Genomic DNA, 27,213 nt, shown 5'->3' with positions numbered 1-27,213 from the left:
TTAAGGAGAAGTAACATGCAGTGAAAACAAATATTAAACTTTAACTTTTAAACTTGAACTGAGTAAAAACTCTAAATATGTGATTGCACAGTAATGTTCACTTGTTTGAGGTTGAGGGTGATACTTGGTGGTGTCCCATCTTTTCCACAAGTTCATCAATGTTCGGGGTAAGGCTCTGAGCTGAGGAAATCCTCAGAATTGAGTGGAGGTGTTCAGCAGTAAGTCGACTTCTGTGTGATGTTTTGTTCAGGTTCATCAAAGAAAACAGTTGTTCACACAGGTATGTGCTGCCAAACATAGACAACGTTTGAGCAGCCTGGATGCGCAGCTGGGGCATTGTGTCGGGGAGGAAACGGGCGAACTCCGCAGCACCCACTGCCGCATATTTTGCCCTCAGTGCATCATTGCATTGGAGGTCAATCAACTCCATTTGGAGGTTTGGTGGTGAGCTTTCCACGTCAACAGCAAATGGGTTACCGAGCAGTTCCAACCTGCTTTTTTGTGCTTCAAAGTCAGCAAATCGGCGTCGAAAGTCAGCGGCAAGCATACCTATTTTATCAGCCAACTGTGCGCTCGGGAACGCACTGGTAGAGAGCTTCTCTTTCATGGTCTGGCAGCTGGGAAAGTGGCTCAAATTTTCTTTCCGCATCTGCGTCTCCCACAGAGTCAGTTTGGTTTTAAATGCCTTCACTGTACTGTACATATCAGAGATGACATGATCCCGACCCTGCAGCTGCAAGTTCATTGCATTCAGATGACTCGTAATGTCACACAGAAAAGCCATTTCACACAGAAACATTTCGTCTCGGAGTTGTGTTGTGTCTTTCCCTTTGCTGTCCAAGAACAGACAAATCTCCTCACGAAGCTCGAAACATCTTTGAAGCACCTTTCCCTGGCTTAGCCATCGCACCTCTGTGTGATAAGGCAAATCACCATGCTCCGTTTCTAACTCCGTCAGAAATGCCTTGAACTGGCGGTGATTCAAACCTTTGGCTCTGATAAAGTTAACTGTGCGCGTGATGATGCTCATTACATGCTCCATTTTCAAGGCTTTACCGCACAACGCTTCCTGGTGTATGATACAATGATAAGCTGTCAGCTCACCTGTCGCGTTTTCCTCTTGCATCTTTTCCCGTATCTTCGCCACCAGTCCGCTCCTGTGTCCACACATCGCAGGTGCTCCGTCGGTTGTCAAACCCACGAGTTTTTCCCAAGGCAGCTCCATCTCATTTACACAGCAGCCTACTGCTCGGTGCGTCACCGTTGCATTGTGGGAAATGTAGTATTGGTGCGTGTAAAAGATCTGCGGGCTGCCGGCTTGCTGCGGTCTGCGGGCCGGTTCTAATAATAAATCAAGATCATCCCAGGGGCCGTAAAAAACCTTCTCGCGGGCCGGATGTGGCCCGCGGGCCTTGACTCTGACATATATGATGTAAACTCTGTCGCCTTAGATCACCTAAACTACATTTTAGTAACTAAGTGCATGTAAACTACTGTGAAGTCCCTTAATAAACATCTCTGTCCGTTTACTACAATGGCCCCTATCCTCCATTTTAGGTTCTGGAAGTGTTATTGTCTGTCTGCTGCAGTTAAATACATTTTTAAAAACTCCCTCTCTACAGTGTCCCGATCCCTTAAGCAGCACTATTCCACACAACAACAGTCACGTGGTCTCCCACTCTCACCCCAGAGAGCTGATGCCATCACAGCAAATACTGAGAAGTTTCTCTTTTTCAGCTCAACCAAGTGTCTGTCTGTCTGTCTGTCTGTCTGTCTGTCTGTCTGTCTGTCTGTCTGTCTGTCTGTCTGTCTGTCTGTCTGTCTGTCTGTCTGTCTGTCTGTCTGTCTGTCTGTCTGTCGTCACTGGCTGCTCCCCTCTCCTCTTTCTCTCATGCCCTCCTACTGCAGAGTGAAACTCTCTCCTCGCAACCACAACACTCATCACCAATCCTTTTCCCACAATCTCCCATCCTGGGACTGAACATGCCATTCTCTTCACTTTTAACCCTTCCTCTTCCCCAAATCAAGCTAGCAGCAAACAACGCAGTGAATAACAGATGTATTTGTTCATTTTCAGCAACATGGCTGTTGGCAGTGTGTTTTCCCAGAAGACAGTGTGCCTCTCTGCCAGGCTGTTGAACCCCTGTGAGTGAGTAGTGGGCACATATTTTAGCCATGGGCATGACAGGCTGCAGTGAAGTTGGTATGAGGCAGGTCTGCAGCTCAGTGCCCCCCCTCACACACACACACACACACACACACTTATCCAGCACAGCCTCCAGAGTCTAGCGTTCCACTCCTAATCAGTCCTGTCAAAGAGCTAACAGTCCTACCCATCCACTCCTCCTCCTCTGCAGCTGTGCAGGAAGAAGAGAAACCTCATTAACCCATTAGTGGGGGTTAAGGCTGATAAGAATTACAGTGGAATATAATCTGGTTCAACAGGTGCCTTGCCAAAGATCAGAAGGTGTCTTAATTAAGCTTTGAATTAGCCTTTTTTCCTCCATTTTACTAATCCTGGTCTGCAGTTCAGAGCAGGAAATAAAACCTGATAGAAATAGAATACATCATTGGTAGAAATCTCATTATTGTTGGTGCTCTACAGCAGTGCTTCCCAACTCCAGTCCTCCTGTACCCCCAACAGTACACATTTTTATTGTAAAAACTAATCATCAAGCCCTCAATGAGATGAATTAGCTGGGTTTGTCCAGGGCAACAACAAAAATGTGCCATTGGGAGTACTGGAGTTGGGAAAATCTGCTTTACTGCACAGTAAAAGTGTATATTGTTCAGTGGGAGTTTGTGAAGTAGAAGTAGCAGGAGTGTTTACTGTTTGGAGTACTGCATGTTTCTGATAAACATTACAACAACCAATAATAATTGATGATACTTCAGAAACCCTTAGAGACTATCACTAAAGGAACAGTGGTATGACACATGCAGGGACAAAATCGATTCCACATATGGGCTATGATGATGTCTGACATCTCAGAATGCATAGCATTGCTAGAAAATGTGGACATTCCTCAGTTAGTACGAAGAGTTAGTGCGCACAGAGGACCATTCAACTAACAGGCCAGAGGTCCTCTCTGGTTCACAAGAGGCAAATAAAACCTTCTCTATCTAAACAGCTTTTCCACAGTTAGTCAGAGAAAAGGAAACAGGGAACCATTTAAACAGCCCTCTAAAAACAAACTCTCTTCAAATTGGACTGCCAATGAGGGGGGAGTGAAGTGTCATTCATCACTATACTTGAAGAGGAAGAGAAGCATTAACACGTCAGTCAAGGACAGAAAACACAAGACAAACTTCAAATAACTTAAGAGATGCTGGAGTGTAAGATAGGAAATGAACACAACCACAATCCTGGATAATAGTTTGTTATTCATATAGTACGCATCAAATAGGACATCTTAGTACAACTGTATGTTCTCCACACAACACTAGTTCATGTTGCATCATTTGTAGAAAACAAGTGTCTAATACTGGTCTGAAAGGAGTAATGTACTTGTCCCTCAGTATTTCTACTTCTGACTACTCCTCTATAACAGGGGCCTGGTTCCTGAGACTACCCAGGGCTCAAACAGTGCCACCATTCTATTTGCATATGCGCCTAAAGATTTATCCGTGCGACTGGACATGTACATTTAGAAGCACCAGTGTGGCTAGAAAAATTAAGGATTCTAGCTTTAATGCCTCAAATATTTTTCATTGTGCTCCTACATGTTTAAACTTAGACACACACGTGCTCCTTGTAAAAAAGGTCAGCGTAGAAGCCTGCTACCGTATGAGGGAGGAACAACAACCTAACCACAGACTGTAATACACAACCCAAACATGTTACAATCACAGGACAATCTGAGTGAGAGGGACTTTTTATAGGGTCTCTTCACACAAGGAGGAAAATCCCTAACTCACACACACACACACACACACACACCCACGTCATAGGCAGCCCACAACAACTAAACTCATCTATTGTACACAAGAGGCCAGACAACAACAAGTGTGAGTCACATGACGGGGAAAAGTCTGAGCTGAATGTATGTCTCCATAGTCTGATGTACATAGGAACTTGTGGTACACTATGTTTCTGCAACGGTCTAAACAAGTCCATACATGCATATGGAATAAGCATACAGTGAGTTTGGTTTCATGATGTGAGTTTTTTCCCCCCCTATCTCCTTACCTGCACTTGGCCCTTGCCCATGATGATGTCCACGATCTCATTGTCATCCTTGTTGAGCTTGGTCTTGTCGTAACATTTCTCGTAGCACAGGATCCGTAGGCACTGAGAACCCTCCAGCTCAATTTCAAACTCCTATTGGACAATGTACAGTCAGGACAGGAGAACAGGCTTCAATGTCCTATTGACCAGAGAACATTCTGTATGATGGAGTTGATTTTAGTCAAATGTCGTCCTGACAACATAACCTACAGTAATATGATCTGAATATTGGAGCTCAGTGTGGTGTTGGTCTCTCACCTCGTTCCACTGTGGTTCAGTGGTGTCTCTGAAGACGCGGGTCTTGGCCTTGCTGACAAAGTAGCCATAAGAGTCCACCTCTAGGGTACAGTACAGATCTGAACAGGACACAGAGACACAGGGTACAGTACAGATCTGAACAGGACACAGAGACACAGGGTACAGTACAGATCTGAACAGGACACAGAGACACAGGGTACAGTACAGATCTGAACAGGACACAGAGACACAGGGTACAGTACAGATCTGAACAGGACACAGAGACACAGGGTACAGTACAGATCTGAACAGGACACAGAGACACAGGGTACAGTACAGATCTGAACAGGACACAGAGACACAGGGTACAGTACAGATCTGAACAGGACACAGAGACACAGGGTACAGTACAGATCTGAACAGGACACAGACACAGGGTACAGTACAGATCTGAACAGGACACAGAGACACAGGGTACAGTACAGATCTGAACAGGACACAGAGACACAGGGTACAGTACAGATCTGAACAGGACACAGAGACACAGGGTACAGTACAGATCTGAACAGGACACAGAGACACAGGGTACAGTACAGATCTGAACAGGACACAGAGACACAGGGTACAGTACAGATCTGAACAGGACACAGAGACACAGGGTACAGTACAGATCTGAACAGGACACAGAGACACAGGGTACAGTACAGATCTGAACAGGACACAGACACAGGGTACAGTACAGATCTGAACAGGACACAGAGACACAGGGTACAGTACAGATCTGAACAGGACACAGAGACACAGGGTACAGTACAGATCTGAACAGGACACAGAGACACAGGGTACAGTACAGATCTGAACAGGACACAGAGACACAGGGTACAGTACAGATCTGAACAGGACACAGAGACACAGGGTACAGTACAGATCTGAACAGGACACAGAGACACAGGGTACAGTACAGATCTGAACAGGACACAGAGACACAGGGTACAGTACAGATCTGAACAGGACACAGAGACACAGGGTACAGTACAGATCTGAACAGGACACAGAGACACAGGGTACAGTACAGATCTGAACAGGACACAGAGACACAGGGTACAGTACAGATCTGAACAGGACACAGAGACACAGGGGAGTTAGACATCACAGTGAGTGGATCTAAAATAATCAGCAATTATAAACACAATAATATCAACAGTAAATGGATAAACATTTTCCTTAGGGCCAGGATGATACCAGAATCGCTAGATTTTTTCCATGGCTAAAATGAAAACACGAAGCAGGCCTAACTCTTTGGTCCTTTAAAAACCTGCTGTATGTAAAATATGATGTGCTTCAGCTTGGAAAATCTATGGAAAATCAAACATAATGATGTTTGTTTCCAACGTTGGGGATGTTTTCCTAAACAAGTTAAATCCGCTTAATGTTTTGTTTCCTTGCCATGATACTGAGTATCGCGATACTGGTATTGTCCCGGTCCTAATTTTCATAATTGTACCACAACTGTGTAGACCTAGATCATTTCTATATTAATGGTCAATCCACTGAAAATGTGTTTCTCAACTACCACCGAATGGTAGAGGCCTGCATTACTGACAGAATGAACAAGGAACACACAGATATGACTGCGCACGCACACCATTACAATATCTCCCCAGCACTGGTTTAAGAGACCGAGCCAGAGGCCTCTCTCGTCATCCCTGCTGGGGTCCCTGGAGTGCCCACTGCTCTCTGACAGCATGATAGATGGCTACCTACTATGCCCCTGACCCTGGGACTCACCACAGCTACACACACAGTCACATCACCAAGGCACAGAACTAGAGACAATGTTTACACTGTAGCACAGTCACACATGACTTAGCAACATGAAAACAATGGCATGACCCATATTCATCTCTGGGTTATCATACCAGTTGAGGTATGGACGACCGTCAGTCTTCTGTCACAGAACAAGCACAGCACAGGGATGCAAACAAGAGAGAGGACTGGCATATTCTTCTGTCTGGGATAAGGTAGATATTAGGTGGGGGATAGTACCCAGTTGAGGTACGGCAGGATAAGGATCCAGACTGGAGAGGGGAAGGGCATCTCATTTCATGGTGGTTCCATTTAATTCCTGCTTGTTTTCCAGCATACTGAAGCCCTCTGATGTAATCATCACTCACAATGAGGAATCATTTAGTATGGGGAGTGTGACCATCGTCCTATGATCTCTGTCACAATATAAAAACAGGCCTTATATCAATAATCAGACATTGCAAACAGTTAAATGGTTTATGATAAGCACATATTTATTAATGGTATAATGTCCTTTTTGTAAATTATTACCTGGTATTTCCTCATTGATTATAGAGGGTTATCTGTTAATATCCTGGTCAGAGAACTAACGGGCAATGGGAAACGTTCAAGAAAGCAAGGTTTATTCAGTGTACGGGAATAGTTTCTTATCCCGGGTGGACATCCCTGTTCATATCCCAGATTGTATTTATGCTAAAAGCATGGTTGCACCATTATTGATGTGTGAGTGAAGATGTTTAGACGCTAATTCATGCTGTTGAATGTTAATTGAACAGGATGTGAAAGGGCTTCTTCCCATTGGTCAGATGCATGATTGGTATTGATAATTAAACCCTTTAATTTCTGTGTGAGTACAGACAGACAGACAGGGTAAGATTGGCATACTGCCGGGTACAGGAATGATTGAAGCCTGGCATTTATTTTGAGTTGATTAGGCCTACTTTTTGTTCATCGTCCTGTTTATTTGTTTTTGTAAATAATTGTACAGTCTCCGGCTTATTATCTTCACGTTTGCTAATAAAAGCTGCTGTATGGGAAGGAAAAACCACATCTTCCTCGTCTGCCTCCTCACTGTTCCATCCCAACCACATGGTCAACCTCACAGGTGGGCATACTGACCATCTGGGGGTGTTTTCAAAGAGTCACGTTTTAATAATTATACAACATTCGCCACATGGGTGATTTAACAAAGTGAGAGGAAGGGGACCTGTCACAGTACCACGATCATCTCTGACAGTACCTACTGTCCATATCATTTAGTAAGTCAAAGACTACCTCCCACAGTGCACTACTTTTGACCAGAGACTTATGGGCCCTGGTCAAAAAGCTCTGGTCAAAAGTAGTGCACTATAGTGAATAGGGTGCATTTGGTACGCAGAAAATGTTACATTTAAGACCACTGGGTATAGATAGTACTGTACATATTTGGACATAGGCCGAGTGTGCTGCTCCATTGAAGTGAGTTCATAGAGAGTTAGAACAGGGTAGTTTATCACTGTTAATGGCCACAGAAATAGCATTTGGCTCTGTTAAGAGAAGAACCATTTCGGGAGCACAACTCCCCACTGTGTCAGATTTACACCCCAGCAAACTCTGTTTGTGTGTAAACCAAAAACCACTCAAGGAAACATTCATACTCCTGGACCACTCATAGATTTATCGAGAAGTTTATTTTTCCTCCATATTGGAAATAGGTTTATATGCTTGAAATCTTGCAATAAAAAACAGTGCCAGAGGGAACATATTTAGCCTCGTTTTCATTTGTCCTAGCTAGTAGTGTTGCCAGAGGAGAATTCAGAAATGGGACATGAGGAAGTGAAGGAGAGCTGGCAACTGAAGGTGATTGGTTGAATAAGCCCTGAGGGCTGTCATTTCATTGGCAGACCTCTTCCTGCTGTTGTATAATGGGTTAAATCTGTTGGTCAGTGAGGGGTCTGAGCGAGGTCACACACACATACCGTCTATAGGGGTTAATGGATACTGTCCTGACTCTGTCCAGATGACCCCCTCCCTTTTGTGTGACCTTCTTCCTAATCCTAGCCCGTAACAGAGACTGTAACAGAAACAGAGACTCTAATAGTCATGCTGAAGACTTAAAGTAGGGGTTGTCTTCCTTTTTTTAGGATTTACATTTTGGATGAGCTGAAAAATCACCAGGAATTCAGCAAACATTTGTTTAATTTAAGTATTCCCACAAATAAAGTTAAAAAAAGACATGTCTCAATGTGTCTCAAGGTATGAAATTATTGTTATTTTTAAATTCAATCTCTTTTTGGGCTTAGTTGTAGTCACTTTTCAATGTACCAATTATTATATTATTTTCCAGCCCCCTGACCAACTATATCGGCCGGCAGGCTGAATCTAGTTGCCCACCCCTGACTTAAAGCAATCAGTATATGTAGACTCTGGAAGAACAACAAGACCTAGAGACGGAGGGGGGAGAGGGCTGCTTTATAGTGTGGGAGTCCCTTCCCCCCTGTGTGTTTTCCAACCACCTCCCAAACACACATCCTTATTGTAACATGACGAATCTACCGCTCTATTTAGAACATATTGGAAGAAAGCGGAATTCAAAAGGAACATTATGAAGAAGGAAACTGTGTGATCAAATTATTTTTCATTGGCTCCGGAATGATAACACTAATAAAAGGAGTAAAGGAAAAACGGTTGAATGAGAAAAGCATGCAGAGGGCTGGATAACATTAAGCATTAGAGGGGAAGAGATGAGAAAATACATCCTATACATACAGTACTAGTTCAAAACTCCAATATGATATTTTACTGTATATGTGTTGTGTGTATTATAATGCTGTATGAAACCACCAAATCTCCATCTTATAGATGTGTTATTATAATGTTCAGTGGTGTAGAAGATGACACCTTTATTCTAGGTCAATGTTTCCCCTAATTTTTTTATCGTATTTGGGGCGAACCAGTAGACTTCTAGAATCTTCCACTGACCCACTTCTGAAATGTTGCCCTGAGATGAAATTGAACTCTGCTTCCTATTGGATGAAACTGTGTGTGGCAACAGTGATAAGACCATTTTAATAGGACATGTTTGTACATACTCCAGTACTGTGTGCCTTAATCATATTGTAATGACTGTAGGAGCCATATGTTGTAGTGTGCTATGGGCTACTGTATTATTATACATACACACAATCATACCAACACACAGGCACACACTCTTATGCAAGGGATAAAATGGGTGACAGATGACTTGTACACAAACAATATGCCCTAAAGGCAGAATCAGAGCAATACAAAATGTAAGGACTTATTGCCAGGGAAGCCGACAATAAAACAAAACATTAAATGACAGATGGTCTCCAGTCTCCATAACGACCCTTTTCTAAAGAATCAGGGGATTTCCTAACAAACTAAGACCTCTCTATAAGACTTGTGTTCCAAACGGCATCATACACAGACAAACACGTATGTACCAGTACTTACTTTATTAGTCAACCAACATAATATTTGACCATATCACAGGTTCCAACCCAAGTGCCAATGTGATTTAGCAAACTTCAGGTGATGCTATGGTTAAATGACATGAAAATAGAGCTCTATGGCCAAGTACACCAATCGTTTGACTGGTACTGTATATAACATTCTATTGGTTGCAAAAATGTTGTACAATCATTTACATTGAAAAATTCTGCGTTTTGAATCAAGCGTTTTTTTGTGTATCAGTTCATAAACCATCTGCAGAGAAAAATGGGAGAAACTCAAATCTTTTCCTATTTTGCTATCTATATGGCACAGCTGTCCTTTAATGAAACTGGAATACTTTTTTATTTATCACAATTTCCTTTAGCCAATTTTGGTCTTTAATGCAGGGCCGACAGTCAAGTTCCTTACTTTCTCCCCCTTCCACTTTCCTCTTCCATTTTTGTGGTAAAATTGCAATTAGTTGGTTGTAATTTTGGGTAGAGCAGACATTTCCATATTTTTGTTAGCTGCATGTGTGACATAACTCCACCAATCCTATTTATGATATAATTTACAAAGATATATAAAGGAAAGAATGAATGGGGCCATGTATCGTGAGATTTTGAGTGAAAACCTCCTTCCATCAGCAAGGGCATTGAAGATGAAACGTGGCTGGGTCTTTCAGCATGACAATGATTCCAAACACACCGCCCGGGCAACGAAGGAGTGGCTTCGTAAGAAGCATTTCAAGGTCCTGGAGTGGCCTAGCCAGTCTCCAGATCTCAACCCCATAGAAAATCTTTGGAGGGAGTTGAAAGTCCGTGTTGCCCAGCAACAGCCCCAAAACATCACTGCTCTAGAGGAGATCTGCATGGAGGAATGGGCCAAAATACCAGCAACAGTGTGTGAAAACCTTGTGAAGACTTACAGAAAACGTTTGACCTCTGTCAATGCCAACAAAGGGTATATAACAAAGTATTGAGATAAACTTTTGTTATTGACCAAATACTTATTTTCCACCATAATTTGCAAATAAATTCATAAAAAATCCTACAATGTGATTTTCTGGATTTTTTTTTCTCATTTTGTCTGTCATAGTTGAAGTGTACCTATGATGAAAATTACAGGCCTCTCTCATCTTTTTAAGTGGGAGAACTTGCACAATTGGTGGCTGACTAAATACTTTTTTGCCCCACTGTATATATATATATCAAAAAACTGTTTTAATACATATATATTTTTTATTATTATATTTGAGTTTAACCATAATATTTTTGTAATATATATTCTGTTTTTTCTGGTGGATTAAACTGAAATTGAAACCAAATTTCTATGGCTTGTTTTCAAAAAAGCAATATTTTGGAGATTATTTCATTTTCAAATAACTGAAAATGAGAGGCTGTAATCTGAATAAAGACCATTCTTGAACATGGGATGAGACATTATTACTAATCTGCTAGAGAACCCGTACGGATTCAAGTATAACTTTTGAATATAGTTTGATGAATCATGAGTGACTCCATTTGTAACAAGTTTCAGTAAATTATGTTGGTAGCATTTCCATATAGAAGATTTTAATTTTTTCCCCCATATTCCATCCAGTTTACTTAATTTTTTTATAATAAATTACACTTGATCTTTCTTGAATAAGTTCCTCCATTTCTTTTTGTTTTTCCTCTAATGTATTCTGTGCATCAATGGTACTGTTTTTATTGCCATCTATCTGTACTGTTAGTCCCTCCATTTCCTTCCTTAATATGGATTATTTTGATTTAAATTGCTTTTCTTTTATAGATGAGTATTGAATTGCATGGCCTCTAAGGGCATATTTAAAAGTGTCCCATACAATAAGGGGACCTGCTGTACCTGTCACGCCCTGACCTTAGAGATCCTTTTTATGTATCTATTTTGGTTTGGTCAGGGCGTGAGTTAGGGTGGGCATTCTATGTCTGGTGTTCTATGTTTTCTTTTTCTATGTGTTTGGCCGGGTGTGGTTCTCAATCAGAGGCAGCTGTCTATCATTGTCTCTGATTGAGAACCATACTTAGGAAGCCTTTTTCCACCTGTTTGTTGTGGGTAGTTGTTTTCTGTTTTGTGTTGTTGCACCAGACAGAACTGTTTCGTTTCGTTCACTCTCTTTGTTGTTTTTGTTGTTTCAGTGTTCAGGTTATTTTATTAAATTACAATGAACACTTACCACGCTGCGTTTTGGTCACCTTCTTTCCAGGACGATCGTTACAGTACCTATGTTATGTTTGAAAAGGTCAGTTATTCATTCTTCGATTCTGGTTAAAAACAAGATGTCATTCAATAGGCTTTGATTAAATGTCCAATATCCTCGCCCACGTGTAAATTCTGTAAGAGTAATGTATATGCCAATTATTTGATGGCCCGACCACATTTTATCCCCGATCAACACTTTTTGAACTTCTGGTGCCAGAGAAAATGACATAAGGTAGTTGTCAAGACGACTAGCTTAATTGAGCCTCCGCCATGTATATCAAATCAAACTTTACTTGTCACATGCGCCGAATACAACATGTGTAGACCTTACTGTGAAATGCTTACAAGACCTTAACCAACAATGCAGTTTAGGTCAGAATATTTAAGCCTCCATATATCCACAAATTCCATTACAGTGCATTTGGGAAGTATTCAGACCCCTTGAATTTTTACACATAATGTTACATTACAGCATTATTCATTATAAATATTTTCTTTCCCTCATCAATCTACACACAATACTCCATAATGACAAAGCAAAAACATGTCCTTGAGTGGCCCAGCCAGAGCCCGGACTTGAACCTGATCGAACATCTCTGGAGAGACCTGAAAATAGCTGTGCAGCGACGCTCCCCATCCAACCTGACATAGCTTGAGAGGATCTGCAGAGAAAAAAAATGGGAGAAACTCCCCAAATACAGGTGTGCCAAGCTTGTAGTGTGATACACAAGAAGACGCAAGGCTGTAATCGCTGCCAAAGATGCTTCAACAAAGTACTGAGTAAAGGGTCTGAATACTTATGTAAATGTGATATTTCTGTAGTTTTTTTCCTATACATTTGCAAAATTTTCTAAAAACCTGTTTTTGCTTTGTCATTATGGGGTATTGTGTGTAGATTGATGAGGGGGAAAACGATTTAATCCATTTTAGAATAAGGCTGTAACATAAAATGTGGAAAAAGTCTGAATACTTTGCGAATGCACTCTATTTGTATTATTTTTTTGTTGTACTTTTTACCCTTTTTCTCCCCAGTTTCGTAATATCCAATTAGTAGTTACAGTCTTGTCCCATCGCTACAACTCCCGTACGGACTCGGGAGAGGCGAAGGTTGAGAGCCATGTGTCCTCCGAAACACAACCTTGCCAAGCCGCACTGCTTCTTGACACACTGCTCGCTTAACCCGGAAGCCAGTCGCACCAATGTGTCGAAGGAAACGCTGTACAACTGGCGACCGTGTCAGCGTGGGTCAGTGAGTCGCTAGAGCGCGATGGGACAAGGACATCCCAACCGGCCAAACCCTCCCTTAACCAGGACAACGCTTGGCCAATTGTGCGCCACCTCATGGGTCTCCCGGTCGCGGCCAGCCGCGACACAGCCTGGGATCGAACCCGGGTCTGTAATGACACCTCAAGCACTTAGACCACTGCGCCACTCGGGAGGCCCCAGACTTTTCCAAACACAAAAACACACCCCATCTTCCATCCCAATACACCCACATACTGTGCTTTCGATGTCCTCTGTTAGCTGTGTTTATACCCCTACCATGTTGATTCGTACCTAACTTCAGGCTTTTTTTACCCCCTTTTTCTCCCCAATTTCATTGTATCCAATTGTTAGTAGTTACTGTATTGTCTCATCGCTACAACTCCCGTACGGGCTCGGGAGAGACGAAGGTCGAGAGCCATGCGTCCTCCGAAACACAACCCAACCAAGCCGCAATGCTCTTAACACAGCGCGCATCCAACCCGGAAGCCAGCCGCACCAATGTGTCGGAGGAAACACAGTACACCTAGCGACCTGGTCAGCGTGCACTGCGCCCGGCCCGCCACAGGAGTCGCTAGTGTGCGATGAGACAAGGATATCCCTACCGGCCAAACCCTCCCTAACCCAGACGACGCTGGGCCAATTGTGCGTCGCCCCATGGACCTCCCGGTCGCGGCCGGCTGCGACAGAGCCTGGGCTTGAACCCAAAGTCTCTGGTGGCCTTAGACCACTGCGCCACCCGGGAGGCCTGTAACTTCAGGCTTTTGAGTACTTTGTGTTCCAGTTCCTTATATATGAAGATGTATTATTTCAATAATGATGCTTTCTTCTAATGCTGGCTTTATCTATTTATAAATACTATAAGTAGAAAGTTGAATACTCATTATTTTACAACATTCCCTATTTTGAATGGTATAGTGTATTTGTAGTTTATTTCTTCATCAAGTGTTGTATTTACATTTTTATTACAATCCCTACCATGGATAATATTGGTTGTTCTATTATTTAACTCCTCTATGGGAACTTTGTATTATTTAGAATAGCCATGGAGTGGTCTTGGTGTCTCGGAACAGTTGGTTATCAATATACAGTTTATAGACTACAAGAGGTACACGTTTTCCCTTAAGTCTATTCACCTTGAAGTGTGGGTACAGAACTTTGCGCCGTTCTGCAATTTCCTTCGGGAACTGATCATTCATTCCTATTTGTGTGCCAGCGAGTCTTTTGTCCAGGCTATTAACTATTATTTCATCTTTAAAAAAGCTAATTTGGCAAACCATTGGGCGCTCGTATCGCTGTCCTCTCTTTCTGAAACGGTGTACACGTTCAAATCTGATTTTGTCGACAGTATCGCCTGGGATCTGTAGCGCTTTAAGGAGGAATTATTTCACCACGCTTTCAGGCTCTTCACCTTAACTTTCTTTAATAACAGTAAGTATCAGATTTTGTCGCCTGGGACCTAGTCTGTATTACAAGTACGACTTCTCTCAGGAACATGTTCTCCTTATGAAGTAAATTAATGTCTGTTTCAATAGTATTGACTGTCCCTTTTAGCTTGTTTGTTTCAATACTCCCAATTTATTGATTTTAGCAGGTCGGTTTCCACTCTTACCTTACCAGGTGGTGAAAAACATAAATCGGTGTCTGTCGAGGAATCTCGTAGTTCTCGCTTGGAGTTTGGTTCTCCATTTTTTCCCTGATTCCTCTCCAACATGTTTTGACCTTGACTGCGTTCAGAATATTTATCAATAAACTTCTCTAGCCTTATAAGTTTTTTGGGGTTATTATCCAGCTTGAATGTTATTGTTGTGAGTAAATGGATCAGTAGTGCTACTATTTAGTCAGTTTTAGAGATAATGAATATTGCGATTTCTCATGAGGCATTTTGCGCCGCCATCTTCAGTCTGCCATCACACTCCCTTCAGGGCTTTTCCTCAGTTTTCTGTCCCTGTGCTGAACCAGGTGTCAGGAAGGGAGGGAGGGAGTGAAAGAGGTTATGGGGTTATTTTGCTTCCAGTGGTTCTGGGGCCCTTGTTAAGGTCAACAGCATCATGAACTTGGACATTTTTGGCAAAAACCTGGTTGCCTCTGCCAGGAGACTGAAACTTGGACGCAAGTGAATTTTCCAGCAAGACAATAACCCCAAACACAAATCAAAATCCACAAAGAAATGTTTAATTGATGACAAAATCAATATTGGCCATCTCAGTCTCTGGACTTGAACCTCATTGAAATCTGTGGTTTGAATTGAACAGGGCAGTCCCATAAGTGAAGACGAAGGATATCAAGGATCTGGAAAGATTCTGTACAGATGAATGGTCTAAGATTCCCTCCCAATGTGTTCTCCAATCTCATAAAACATTTTAGAAAAATGCTCAGTGTTGTTATCCTCGCAAGCGGAGGGTGCTGGAGTACTGAAAACGGGAATCAAACAATTTTGACCCCCATCTTTTTTATTACTTGTTTTTAAAAAAGTATTATTTGAGAGCAATTGTATTAGTATAAAATATTATAAAATAAATAAAAAATGTGCATACAATATATCTAGGTACTTGTATTATTTATTTTATACTGTCTTTTTTGCTTATCTTTATCAAGTGATCCAATAATTGCGGACCCCACCGTAGGTGACGTTACTGCATCATTATGCTAGCTACCATCTGATCCATAGACATAGGAGACATAGGAGACACTCTACCCATGGAGGGGTGTTTAGACTAAAACAGCATATCTTACATTACAGAGGGCAGGCTCTACCAGAACAATGCCATGGTAACAATACTCCTTCATCTCCCGCATATCAGAAGGGCATGATAATGGTTTGGTCCACTGAGAAAACAGAGGGAAAAGTAAAACCAAACCACTTCCACGTCCCTCTCAGCTCTGGAGAGGATCAAACAGGCTTTCAGTGGAGACAGCTTTCCAATTTTTCTCCAATCCATTACACAAGAAAATCTATTTCTGAAGCTTTCATAAAGTACAGTACAGGCTGTAATGGTAACTGAGGCAGAGGTTGGGTGTTTTTTCCTATTTGAACGGGTGCTTCTTCTGTAACAGGCAGGAGAGTGTGTTCAGTGGAGTGGCAGCTGTCTGGTAGAGACATATCTGAGCCACTCTAGGGCTCACTGACATCATATCACCCTGATCACACATGCAGGCACTCATACTAGGGCTATCACACACACGCACCGGGCAGGGGGAGGGAGAGGGTGTGTCGACAGACAGACAGACAGACAGACAGACAGACAGACAGAGAAAGAAAGAGGGAGGGAGGGAGCGATAGGGAGAGAAAGACAGAGATAAAAAGCTTCTCCTGGCCTTCACCGTCCATGTGTGTGTGTCCCTTGAGGGTCCGACTGTGGCTGTGTAGGGGCCACTCTGTTCCCGTCAACTTTCTTTATGGAGTAGCTGTGTCCCTGACAGCCCCTAGCATCAAAGCAGCCACAGGAATGTGACTGTGGTCCAGAGCTGCTCCTCAGGGACTGGCCCTGTGGCGCGCTCTCTACCGCTCTACCTCCAGCCCCCCCTAATTCATTCTCTCTCGCTCTACCCCTCTCTCTCTTGGTTTCTCTCTCCACCTCTTCCTCATCTCCCTTTCTCTTGCTCTCTCCCCCATCTCGTTCTATTTCTCTCCCTTTTATCAGAAGAAGCCCAGAAACACATAGGTAATAGCTTGAGGTAGCAGAATCACCTAACCACAGATTTTAACCCGTTACTGATCTCTATAATACATAAACAACTTTTGGAAAGCTCCTTTTCTGAGCTAGCCATTAAAACAGTATTGTCCACAGATGTAATTGAATCTGAAACACAGTTTAACTGGAAGAGAATATTGAAAAATATGATACATTTAAGCAATACGGCACGGGGGGGTGTGGTATATGGCCAGTATACCACGGCTAAGGGCTGTTCTTACGCACAACGCAACACGGAGTGCCTGGATACAGCCCTTAACCGTGGTATATTGGCCATATACCACAAACCCATGAGGTGCCTTATTGCTATTATAAATGTAATTAGAGCAGTAAAAATAAATGTTTTGTCATACCCGTGTTATACGGTCTGATATACCACGGCTGTGAGTCAATCAGCATTCAGGGCTCGACCCAACCCAGTTTATAATTTAATAATTTAGTTTGTTCACAGACTGTATTCAACACCAAGGAAATGTTTAACTATAAAATTGTCCCCAACTTCCAACTGTTCACTGTGTCCCCTTAATCAGGCTGGCACATCCATTCCAATGGTGCTAATCAAGGGACAATTGAAGACTGAACAAATATACTTGACTCTGTAAATAACAATCTCAGCTAAAGCCCCACACATACAAACCAATTATGTATATTTAGACTTTCTTTGCTTTCAGGCCCACTGGGAATGGGTGGTGGGTGGGCATCTAGTCATTTAGGGGGAGGGCATGGGGGATCGGGGGGAGACTCGGGGGATGGATGGTGGGAGGGGGACTGATAAGCAACCTCAGTTGTTGGGTGGGATAGGAAGGGGCGGGAGGCATTCTTTCTTCAGGGTGCGGCGGGGCGACGCGGGCGGTGGAATGGGTCGGTGTTATCGTCATATGCATTTCTTTGTTTTTGTACCTATAACCTCCCCATCTGAATTTGAAAATTACAAAACGAAATAAAAAGTTAGTAACAGATATCCCGTTACTGTAAATCCTTACCCATTAGGGAGATGAAATAATACCTGACCCTGGTTCAATGGTAGAGGGTAACTTCTACCACTGTGCTGGGGGTCTATTTTGTGTTTTTTTGTAAAAGGCTTTACTTTGGGAAAGAAGACAACTGGTATGCAGGGACAGACAGGGGGAAACCTACACTCTTTCTCGCTGTCATCTCAGTCTTCTCTGTTGGGATGCCACACAAGTTGTAAATTATATGCTCCAACCATCATCATCATACACACACACACGGGTGGTGATGAGCAGATGCTGAACACATGCAGTATAAGCCCAGTATGACAGAGAAAGACTTACTGGCTGACTCTTTGAAGCCTTTGGCAGAGTGGACGATCACATGGAGGAATCCATACAGGCCTGAGGTTTCCTCATCTGAAACAAACAGCACAAAAACACAGTTAGTCACCGTCTGTCACACTCATTATCAGTGACCTGTAAGTGCCCTGGGACAACTCATTATCATTACCTCGAGGGTGTGTCAAATGAGACCCTATTCCCTATATAGGGCACTACTTTTGACCAGGGTCCATGGTGTTCGTGTGCGTGTGAGGTATTCTTTCAGGTGGATACTTTTTCAAGTAAACTGAAGCCCCATGTGGGAGCAGGGGAAAGCACGTATATCCTACCAACGGGACATTAAAAACTCATATTTTATGCTTCACCGAGTCGTGGATGAACGACGACATTAAGAACATAGAGCTGGCGGGTTATACACTATCAGCAGGACAGAACAGCAGCCTCTGGTGAGACACGGGGTGGGGGCCTATGCATTTATGTAAACAACAGTTGGTGCACGATATCCAAGGAAGTCTCAAAGTTTTGCTCACCTGAGGTGGAGAATCTTATGATAAGCTGCAGACCTCACTATTTACCCAGAGAGTTTTCATCTGTTTTTTCTGTAGCTGTCTATATACCACCACAGAGCGAGGTTGGAAATAAAACCGCACTAAATGAGCTGTATTCCGCCATAAGCAAACAGGAAAACGCGGCGGCATTCCTAGTGGCCGGGGACTTTAATGCAGGGAAACTTAAATCCGTTTTACCTCATTTCTATCAACATGTTAAATGTGCAACCAGAGGTAAAACAATTCTAGACCACCTCTACTCCACACACAGAGACGCGTACAAAGCTCTCCCTCGCCCTCCATTTGGCAAATCTGACAATAACTCTATCCTGATTCCTGCTTACAAGCAAAAATTAAAGGAAGCCCCAGTGATTCGGTCTATAAAAAAAGTGGTCAGATGAAGCAGATGCTAAACTACAGGACTGTTTTGCTAGCACAGACTGGAATATGTTCCGGGATTCTTCCGATGGCATTGTGGAGTACACCACATCAGTCACTGGCTTTATCAATAAGTGCATCGAGGACGTCGTTCACACAGTGACTGTACGTACATATCCTAACCAGAAGCCATGGATTACAGGCAACATTCGCACTGAGCTAAAGGGTAGAGCTGCCGCTGTCAAGGAGCAGGACTCTAACCCGGAAGCTTATAAGGAATCCCGCTATGCCCTCCGACAAACCATCAAACAGGCAAAGCGTCAATACAGGACTAAGATCGAATCGTACTACACCGGCTCCGATGCTCGTCCAGATGACCGTGTGATCAAGCTCTCCGCAGCCGATGTGAGGAAGACCTTTAAACAGGTCAACATTCACAAGGCCGGTGGAACAGACGGATTACCAGGACGTGTACTCTGAGCATGCGCTGACCATCTGGAAAGTGGCTTCACTGACATTTTCAACCTCTCCCTGTCTGAGTCTGTAATACCAACATGTTTCAAGCAGACCACCATAGTCCCTGTGCCCAAGAACACTAAGGTAACCTGCCTAAATGACTACCGACCCGTAGCACTCACGTCTGTAGCCATGAAATGCTTTGAAAGGCTGGTCATGGCTCACATCAACACCAATATCCCAGAAACCCTAGACCCACTCCAATTTACATACCGCACAAACAGATCCACAGATGATGCCATCTCTATTGCACTTCACACTGCCCTTTCCCACCTGGACAAAAGGAACACCTATGTGAGAATGCTATTCATTGACTACAGCTCAGCGTTCAACACCATAGTGCCCTCAAAACTCATCACTAAGCTAAGGACCCTGGAACTAAACAGCTCTCTATGCAACTGGATCCTGGACCTCCTGACGGGTTGCCCCTAGGTGGTAAGGGTAGGTAACAACACATCCGCCACGCTGATCCTCATCACGGGGGCCCCTCAGGGATTCGTGCTCAGTCCCCTCCTGTAGTCCACATCAACAACAAACTAACATGGTCCAAGCACACCAAGACAGTCGTGAAGAGGGCATGACAAAACCTATTCACCCTCAGGAGACTGAAAAGATTTGGCATGGGTCCTCAGATCCTCAAAAGATTTTACAGCTGCACCATCGAGAGCATCCTGACGGGTTGCATCACTGCCTGGTATGGCAACTGCTCGGCCTCTAACCGCAAGGCACTAGAGGTTAGTGCATATGGCCCAGTACATCACCGGGGCCAAGCTTCCTGCCATCCAGGACCTCTATACCAGTCAGAGGAAGGCTGTAAAAATTGTCAAAGACTCCAGCCACCCTAGTCATAGACTGTTCTCTCTGCTACCGCACGGCAAGCGGTACCGGAGCGCCAAGTCTAGGTCCAAGAGGCTTCTAAACAGCTTCAACCCCCAAGCCATAAGACTCCTGAACAGCTTACCAAATGGCTACCCAGACTATTTGCACCCCCCCCCCATGCTGCTACTACTCTGATATTATCTATGCATAGACACTTTAACAATCCTACCTGCATGTACATAATTATCTCAATTACCTCGACACCGGTGCACCCGCACATTGACTCTGTACCCCCTGTATATATTGTTATTTACTGCTGCTCTTTAATGATTTGTTTTTCTTATCTCTTACTTTTTTCTTAATTTAATTTTTTTAGGTATTTTCTTAAAACTGCATCGTTGGTTAAGGGCTTGTAAGTAAGCATTTCACTGTAAGGTCTACACCTGTTGTATTTGGCGCATTTGACAAATACAATTTGATCTCTTAAATTTTTGTTAGAAAGGAAAGGGATCAAATCCCAAAAGGATGACAAGTGCAATACACAAAATTAAACCTTTACTTCTTGTTAATCCAGCCACCGTGTCAGATTTCAAAAAGGCTTTACGGCGAAAGCAAACCATGCTATTATCTGAGGACAGCACCCCATCAAACAAACACATGGCAATCACATTTCAACCCACCAGGCGCGACACAAAACTCAGAAATAACGATATAATTCATGACTTACCTTTGAAGAGCTTCTTCTGTTGGCACTCCAATATGTCCCATAAACATCACAAATGGTCCTTTTGGACCACTTAGATCCTCTAGATCCACTTAGTTGAAAACACTGTCACCCCCCCCCAAAAAAAATCCTGGATGGTTTGTCCTCGGGGTTTCGTCTGCCAAATAAGTTCTGTTATACTCACAGACATTATTCAAACAGTTTTAGAAACTTCAAAGTATTTTCTATCGACATCTACTATCTATAATATGCATATCCTAGCTTCTGGGCCTGAGTAGCAGGCAGTTTACTTTGGGCACGCTTTTCATCCGGACGTGAAAATACCGCCTCCTAGCCTAGAGAGGTTTTAACACTGAAGAGAAAAAAGATCCAATCAGGATTTTTCTTTGGTGGTCTGTGGAGAGATAGCTAGCTATAGTTAAGTCAGCCATTGGCTAGGCCATCAGAAGCTAGATAGAAGGCATCTGCCATGCAACTGCATTAGGGAAGAATTTTGGAGTGATGACATTGACTGGTAATGGGTGCGACCCTTTTTACAAAAACATATGGAAACTTCTGCCCTCTCGAAGGCTGACAGGTCCCTGCACAATAGTGAGCAGTGGTTGCAGCAGGTGTTATTGAAGAGGATGTTGTTGCTAATTTGTTAGCGTTGCCCTTTTCAAGATCAACTTTCAACAAGAAATTACATTTAAAATCATCATAAGTTGGTGAGAGGAACTGCTGCTAGCTAGCTCATTGAAAATAACTATGTGTATGAAACATTATTTCATTTAAAATGGCAGCATCCACATTAATGTAGAAGTGTTGAAAAACAATATTGTATTCTTATTTACAAGAAAAGTGTCTCCAAAATATAACACTTTATTTACCATGCATTTCTATTGGGCAAAAAATTATCTGAAACACAACCAAAACAAACAGCAAATGCATCCAACAAGTTTGTAGTGTCACAAGCTTGACAAGTACAGTGCATTCCGAAAGTATTCAGACCCCGTCCTTTTTTCAACATTTTGTTACGTATTTTTGTTCAGTATACATCATTGGCTGAAAATGAAGCAGGCCTTTTGGAGATCCCTGCAGGCCCACCGGGTCACGCTCTGGAGAGGTACTGAGCCCTGGACAAACAATATGTCACGGGTATGAATGGTGCTATGGACTGTATGCGAACAGTCACAGACAGGTCATGCCACCAAGATAGAGGGAGAATGCAGAGAAGATCTAGACTGTAATCTTTCATTTCCCCCATCCATTTTTCATTATCAGACATGTTATTCTGTCCATCTTAACCACAACAAAAATACTCACTAAAAGATATGATAGCAATAACCTGTCAATGTGTATTCCTATATCCCCGTAATGGATAAGGTTAGGATCAGAGTTATAGTAATCGGAGCCTAGATCTGTGGTTAGTTGCTTCTACCTGGCCCCTGTAATGACCTGTGTGTTGCGTCAGAAAGAGCCATGGGAACTAGGGGGTCACATTCCTCCTCTAGCTGGTCTTTATTCGTTTTGTCACACAACAATGCCACAGATGTCTCAAGTTGAGGGAGTGTGCAATTGGAATGCTGACTGCAGGAATGTCCACCAGAGCTGTTGCCAGAGAATTGAATGTTCATTTCTCGAACATCAGCCGTTTCCAACGTTGTTTTAGAGAATTTGACACTACATCCAACCAGGCTCACAACCGCAGACCACGTGTAACCAGTCCAGCCCAGGACCTCCACATCCGGCTTCTTCACCTGCAGGATCGTCTGAGACTAGCCACCTGGACAGCTGATAAAACTATAGGTTTGCACAAACAAATCATTTTTGCACAAATTTTCAGAAACCGTCTCAGGAAAGCTCATCTGCATGCTCGTCATCCTCACCAGGGTCTTGACCTGACTGCAGTTTGGCTTCGTAACCGACTTCAGTGTGCAAATGCTCACCTTCGATGGCCACTGGCACGCTGGAAAAGTGTGCACTTCACGGATGAATCCCGGTTTCAACTGTACCGGGCAGATTGCTGATGTCAATTTTTTTTTAACATAGTGCCCAATATGGTGGCGGTGGGGCTATGGTATGGTCAGGCATAAGCTACGTACAATGAACACAATTGCATTTTACCGATAGCAATATGAATGCACAGAGATACCGAGATGAGATCCTCAGGGCCATTGTCGTGCCATTCAACTGCCGCCATCCCCTCCTGTTTCAGCATGATAATGCACGGCCCCATGTCGCAGGGATCTGTACACAACTCCTAAAAGATGAAAATGTCCCAGTTCTTCAATGGCCGGCATACTCACCAGACATGTCACCTATTGAGCATATTTGGGATGTTCTGGATCGACATGTACGATAGCGCGTTCCAGTTCCCGCCAATATCCAGCAACTTCACACAGCCATTGAAGATGAGTGGGACAACATTCCACGGGCCACAATCAACAGCCTGATTAAATCTATGCAAAGGAGGTTTGTCATGCTGCATGAGGCAAATGATGTTCACACCAGATGCGGACTGGTTTTCTGATCCAAGCCCCTACCTTATTTTTTAAGGTATCTGTGACCAACAGATGCTTATCTGTATCCCCAGTCATGCGAAATCCATAGATTAGGGCCTAATTAATTAATTATTTCAATTGACTGATTTCCTTACATGAACTGTAACTCAGTAAAATCATTGAAACTGTAGCATTTATATATTTTTTCAAAGTATATTGCTGTCTGTAATCAAGGTTTTAAAATTCTGTGGCCTGACTCAAATCTATATGTAACTTGTAAATACTGGAGCCAATTTAGATTTAGACTACATGATATCCAACTTAGTACACGAAGTCGAGCAGAAACCTAGCAAGATAACAACGTATCGTTCAGTGTAAGCAAAGCCACATTAGAAGTTTCTCTTTTGAGAGAGGCTACCTGGGGCGGCAGGTAAGCAGGTAGCCTAGTGGTTCGAGCGTTGGACTAGTAACCGGAAGGTTGCAAGATCGAATATCCCTAGCTGACAAGGGAAAAATCTGTCGTTCTGCCCCTGAACAAGGCAGTTAACCCACTGTTCCTAGGCCATCATTGAAAATAAGAATTTGTTCTTAACTGACTTGCCTGGTTAAATAAAGGAAAAATAAAAACAAATAAATAAAGTACAGTTATTGCATCTCTAAGGTCTGTAGAAGAAAACCATGAAAACACACAGTCAGATGTGAATAGAACAGTGCTGTGGTATAACAGTGTGTTATTTGTGGTGCGTAGTGTTTATGAAGACTTTATAAATGGTTTCTAATTTGTTAAATGTGGGTCTGTGTGAGTGAAGTTGTGTATGTGAGTATCTCCTGTAGCTGCGTGTGTAAGCTGAGCGTCTCCCTGCCATTTCCTGTCCCCCAGTGCATCCTGGGAGCTCACAGTGGGGCTGCCAGATGGCTTTAATGTCACCCCAATCCAAACATCCCATCTGAGGAAGTAGAAAGGAAAATGTGTGTGTGTGCGAGTGTGTGTGCCCTACCATCTTTATTACTGGTGACAGGGATGTTGTGGACGGTTCGGAGTTTGCAGCAGGAGCTGGTGAGGACCTGCAGCTCTACAGAGCTCAACTGACACGTCTGCAGATCTGAAGACAAACACAGAAATACACAGTCAATAAACCTGAACATAAAACCAGGCTATAGGTTGTACAATGTGAATCCACAGTAGAGTTGAAAAAACAATGGTAAGAAACCAATATCACTGTCTGCTCACTCTCAAATCAAATTGTATTGGTCACATACACATATTTAGCAAATGTTATTGCTTGTGTAGCGAAATGCTTATGTTCCTAGCTCCAACAGTGCAGTAATATCTAACAATACAAAACAATACAAACAAATCTCAAAGAAAAATAATGGAATTAAGAAGTATAGAAATATTAGTACGAGCAATGTCGGAGTTCGGAGTATAAATATGTGATGGGATGTATAGCCATTATGGACAGTATGTGGATAGAATATGTAGGATATCTGAAGAATACATAGGATAAAATAGTATGGCCTTGACTAGAATACAGTATATACATATGAAATGGTTAAACAGTAGGTAAACGTTATTAAAGTGACCAGTGTTCCATGTCTAGACTACTCCTGTACCTTTCTTCTGTAGTTTCTGGATGCTCTCCCTCCACTCTGACCTCTCATAGTCTGAAGACAGGAGGAACAGGTAGCTCTGAGGACAAAACAGGGGGAAACTTTCAGGAAAAAGTGGAAATCACATTTTATAGGACAACTGCTCCATCCAGTGGTGGAAAAATAACAGTACATCAATATTGCAATCATGGACATAGCTGCTAATCCTAACCACAGATATAGAGTAGAGGTCGACAGATTATGATTTTTCAACGCCGATACCAATTATTGGAGGACCAAAAAAAGCAGATTCCGATTAATCGGCCGATTTTAATATATATATTTGTAATGAAGACAATTACAACAATACTGAATGAACAATTTAATTTTAACTTAATATAATACATAAATAAAATCAATTTAGTCTCAAATAAATAATGAAACATGTTCAATTTGGTTTAAATAATGCACGTTTAAGTCAGAACATGAGAACATATGAAAGCTGGTTCCTTTTAACATGAGTCTTCAATATTCCCAGGTAAGAAGTTTTAGGTTGTAGTTATTATAGGACTATTTCTCTCTATACCATTTGTATTTAATATACCTTTGACTGTTGAATGTTCTAATAGGTACTTTAGTATTGCCAGCCTAATCTCGGGAGTTGATAGGCTTGAAGTCATAAACAGCGCAATGCTTGAAGCACAGCGAAGAGCTGCTGGCAAACGCAGGAAAGTGCTGTTTGAATGAATGCTTACGAGCCTGCTGCTGCCTACCACCGCTCAGTCAGACTGCTCTATCAAATATCAAATCATAAACTTAATTATAACATAATAACACACAGAAATACGAGCCTTAGGTCATTAATATGGTCAAATCCGGAAACTATCATTTCGAAAACAAAACATTTATTCTTTCAGTGAAATACGGAACCGTTCCGTATTTTATCGAATGGGCGGCAACCACAAGTCTAAATATTGCTGTTACATTGCACAACCTTCAATGTTATGTCATAATGATGTAAAATTCTGGCAAATTAATTACGGTCTTTGTTAGGAAGAAATGGTCTTCACACAGTCACGCAACGAGCCAGGCGGCCCAAACTGCTGCATATACCCTGACTCTGCTTGCACACAACGCAAGAGAAGTGACACAATTTTCCTAGTTAAAATAAATTCATGTTAGTAGGCAATATTAACTAAATATGCAGGTTTAAAAAAAAAAACATTGTGTATTGATTTTAAGAAAGGCATTGATGTTTATGGTTAGGAACACATTGGTGCAACGACTTTTTTCACGAATGCGCTTGTTAAATCATCACCCATTTGGCGAAGTAGGCTGTGATTCGATGATAAATTAACAGGCACCGCAGTGATTATATGCAAGCTAGATAAACTAGTAATATCATCAACCATGTGTAGTTAACTAGTGATTATGATAAGATTGATTGTTTTTTTATAAGATAATTTTAATGCTAGCTAGGAAATTACCTTGGCTCCTTGCTGCACTTGCGTAACAGGTAGTCAGCCTGCCACACAGTCTCCTCGTGGAGTGCAATGGAATCGGCGTCCAAAAATGCCAATTACCGATTGTTATGAAAACTTGAAATCGGCCCTAATTAAATCGGCCATTCCGATTAATCGGTCGACCTCTAGTTTAGAGGCAGATTATCCAACCCCAAACATAGACATCAACCCTTTACATTCATGGGAACTGGCTTACATGGATAGGGCTAAACGTAAATGTTTCTTACAGAAGAAATATGAAAAACAAATGCATAACTATGGTACCAGTTGAAAGGGAAAAATATTAGACCAAAGGTGAGGACACCTGACGCAAGACTGAATCCAAACATTACACTGTTGATTTAATGTGCATTTACATTTACGCCACATTTTGTTGATAACGGAAATACTCTGGATACATTCAGTAACATGATAAGACCATTCCTGGACAATGGTCCACTATAAATCGCA

The 27,213-nt window shown here is 42.5% G+C and overlaps 1 protein-coding gene across 7 annotated transcripts in view; it reads right to left on the bottom strand.

Moving 5' to 3' along the window:
• Positions 1–27,213, bottom strand: part of LOC139537469 (active breakpoint cluster region-related protein-like) — a 237,901-nt gene that overhangs the window by 67,411 nt on the left and 143,277 nt on the right. For all 7 annotated transcript variants that reach the window (XM_071338806.1, XM_071338807.1, XM_071338813.1 and 4 more), the window contains 5 exons: positions 25,265–25,340; positions 24,649–24,753; positions 18,183–18,257; positions 4,487–4,584; positions 4,190–4,321 (listed from right to left, as the gene is read on the bottom strand). In XM_071338806.1, coding sequence (XP_071194907.1) covers positions 4,190–4,321; positions 4,487–4,584; positions 18,183–18,257; positions 24,649–24,753; positions 25,265–25,340 — 486 coding nt within the window. The remainder of the gene's footprint in view (positions 1–4,189; positions 4,322–4,486; positions 4,585–18,182; positions 18,258–24,648; positions 24,754–25,264; positions 25,341–27,213) is intronic.

Source organism: Salvelinus alpinus, chromosome 13, assembly GCF_045679555.1.
Source record: "Salvelinus alpinus chromosome 13, SLU_Salpinus.1, whole genome shotgun sequence".
Lineage (NCBI taxonomy): Eukaryota > Metazoa > Chordata > Actinopteri > Salmoniformes > Salmonidae > Salvelinus > Salvelinus alpinus.
This window is presented reverse-complemented; position numbering and strand designations above follow the sequence as displayed.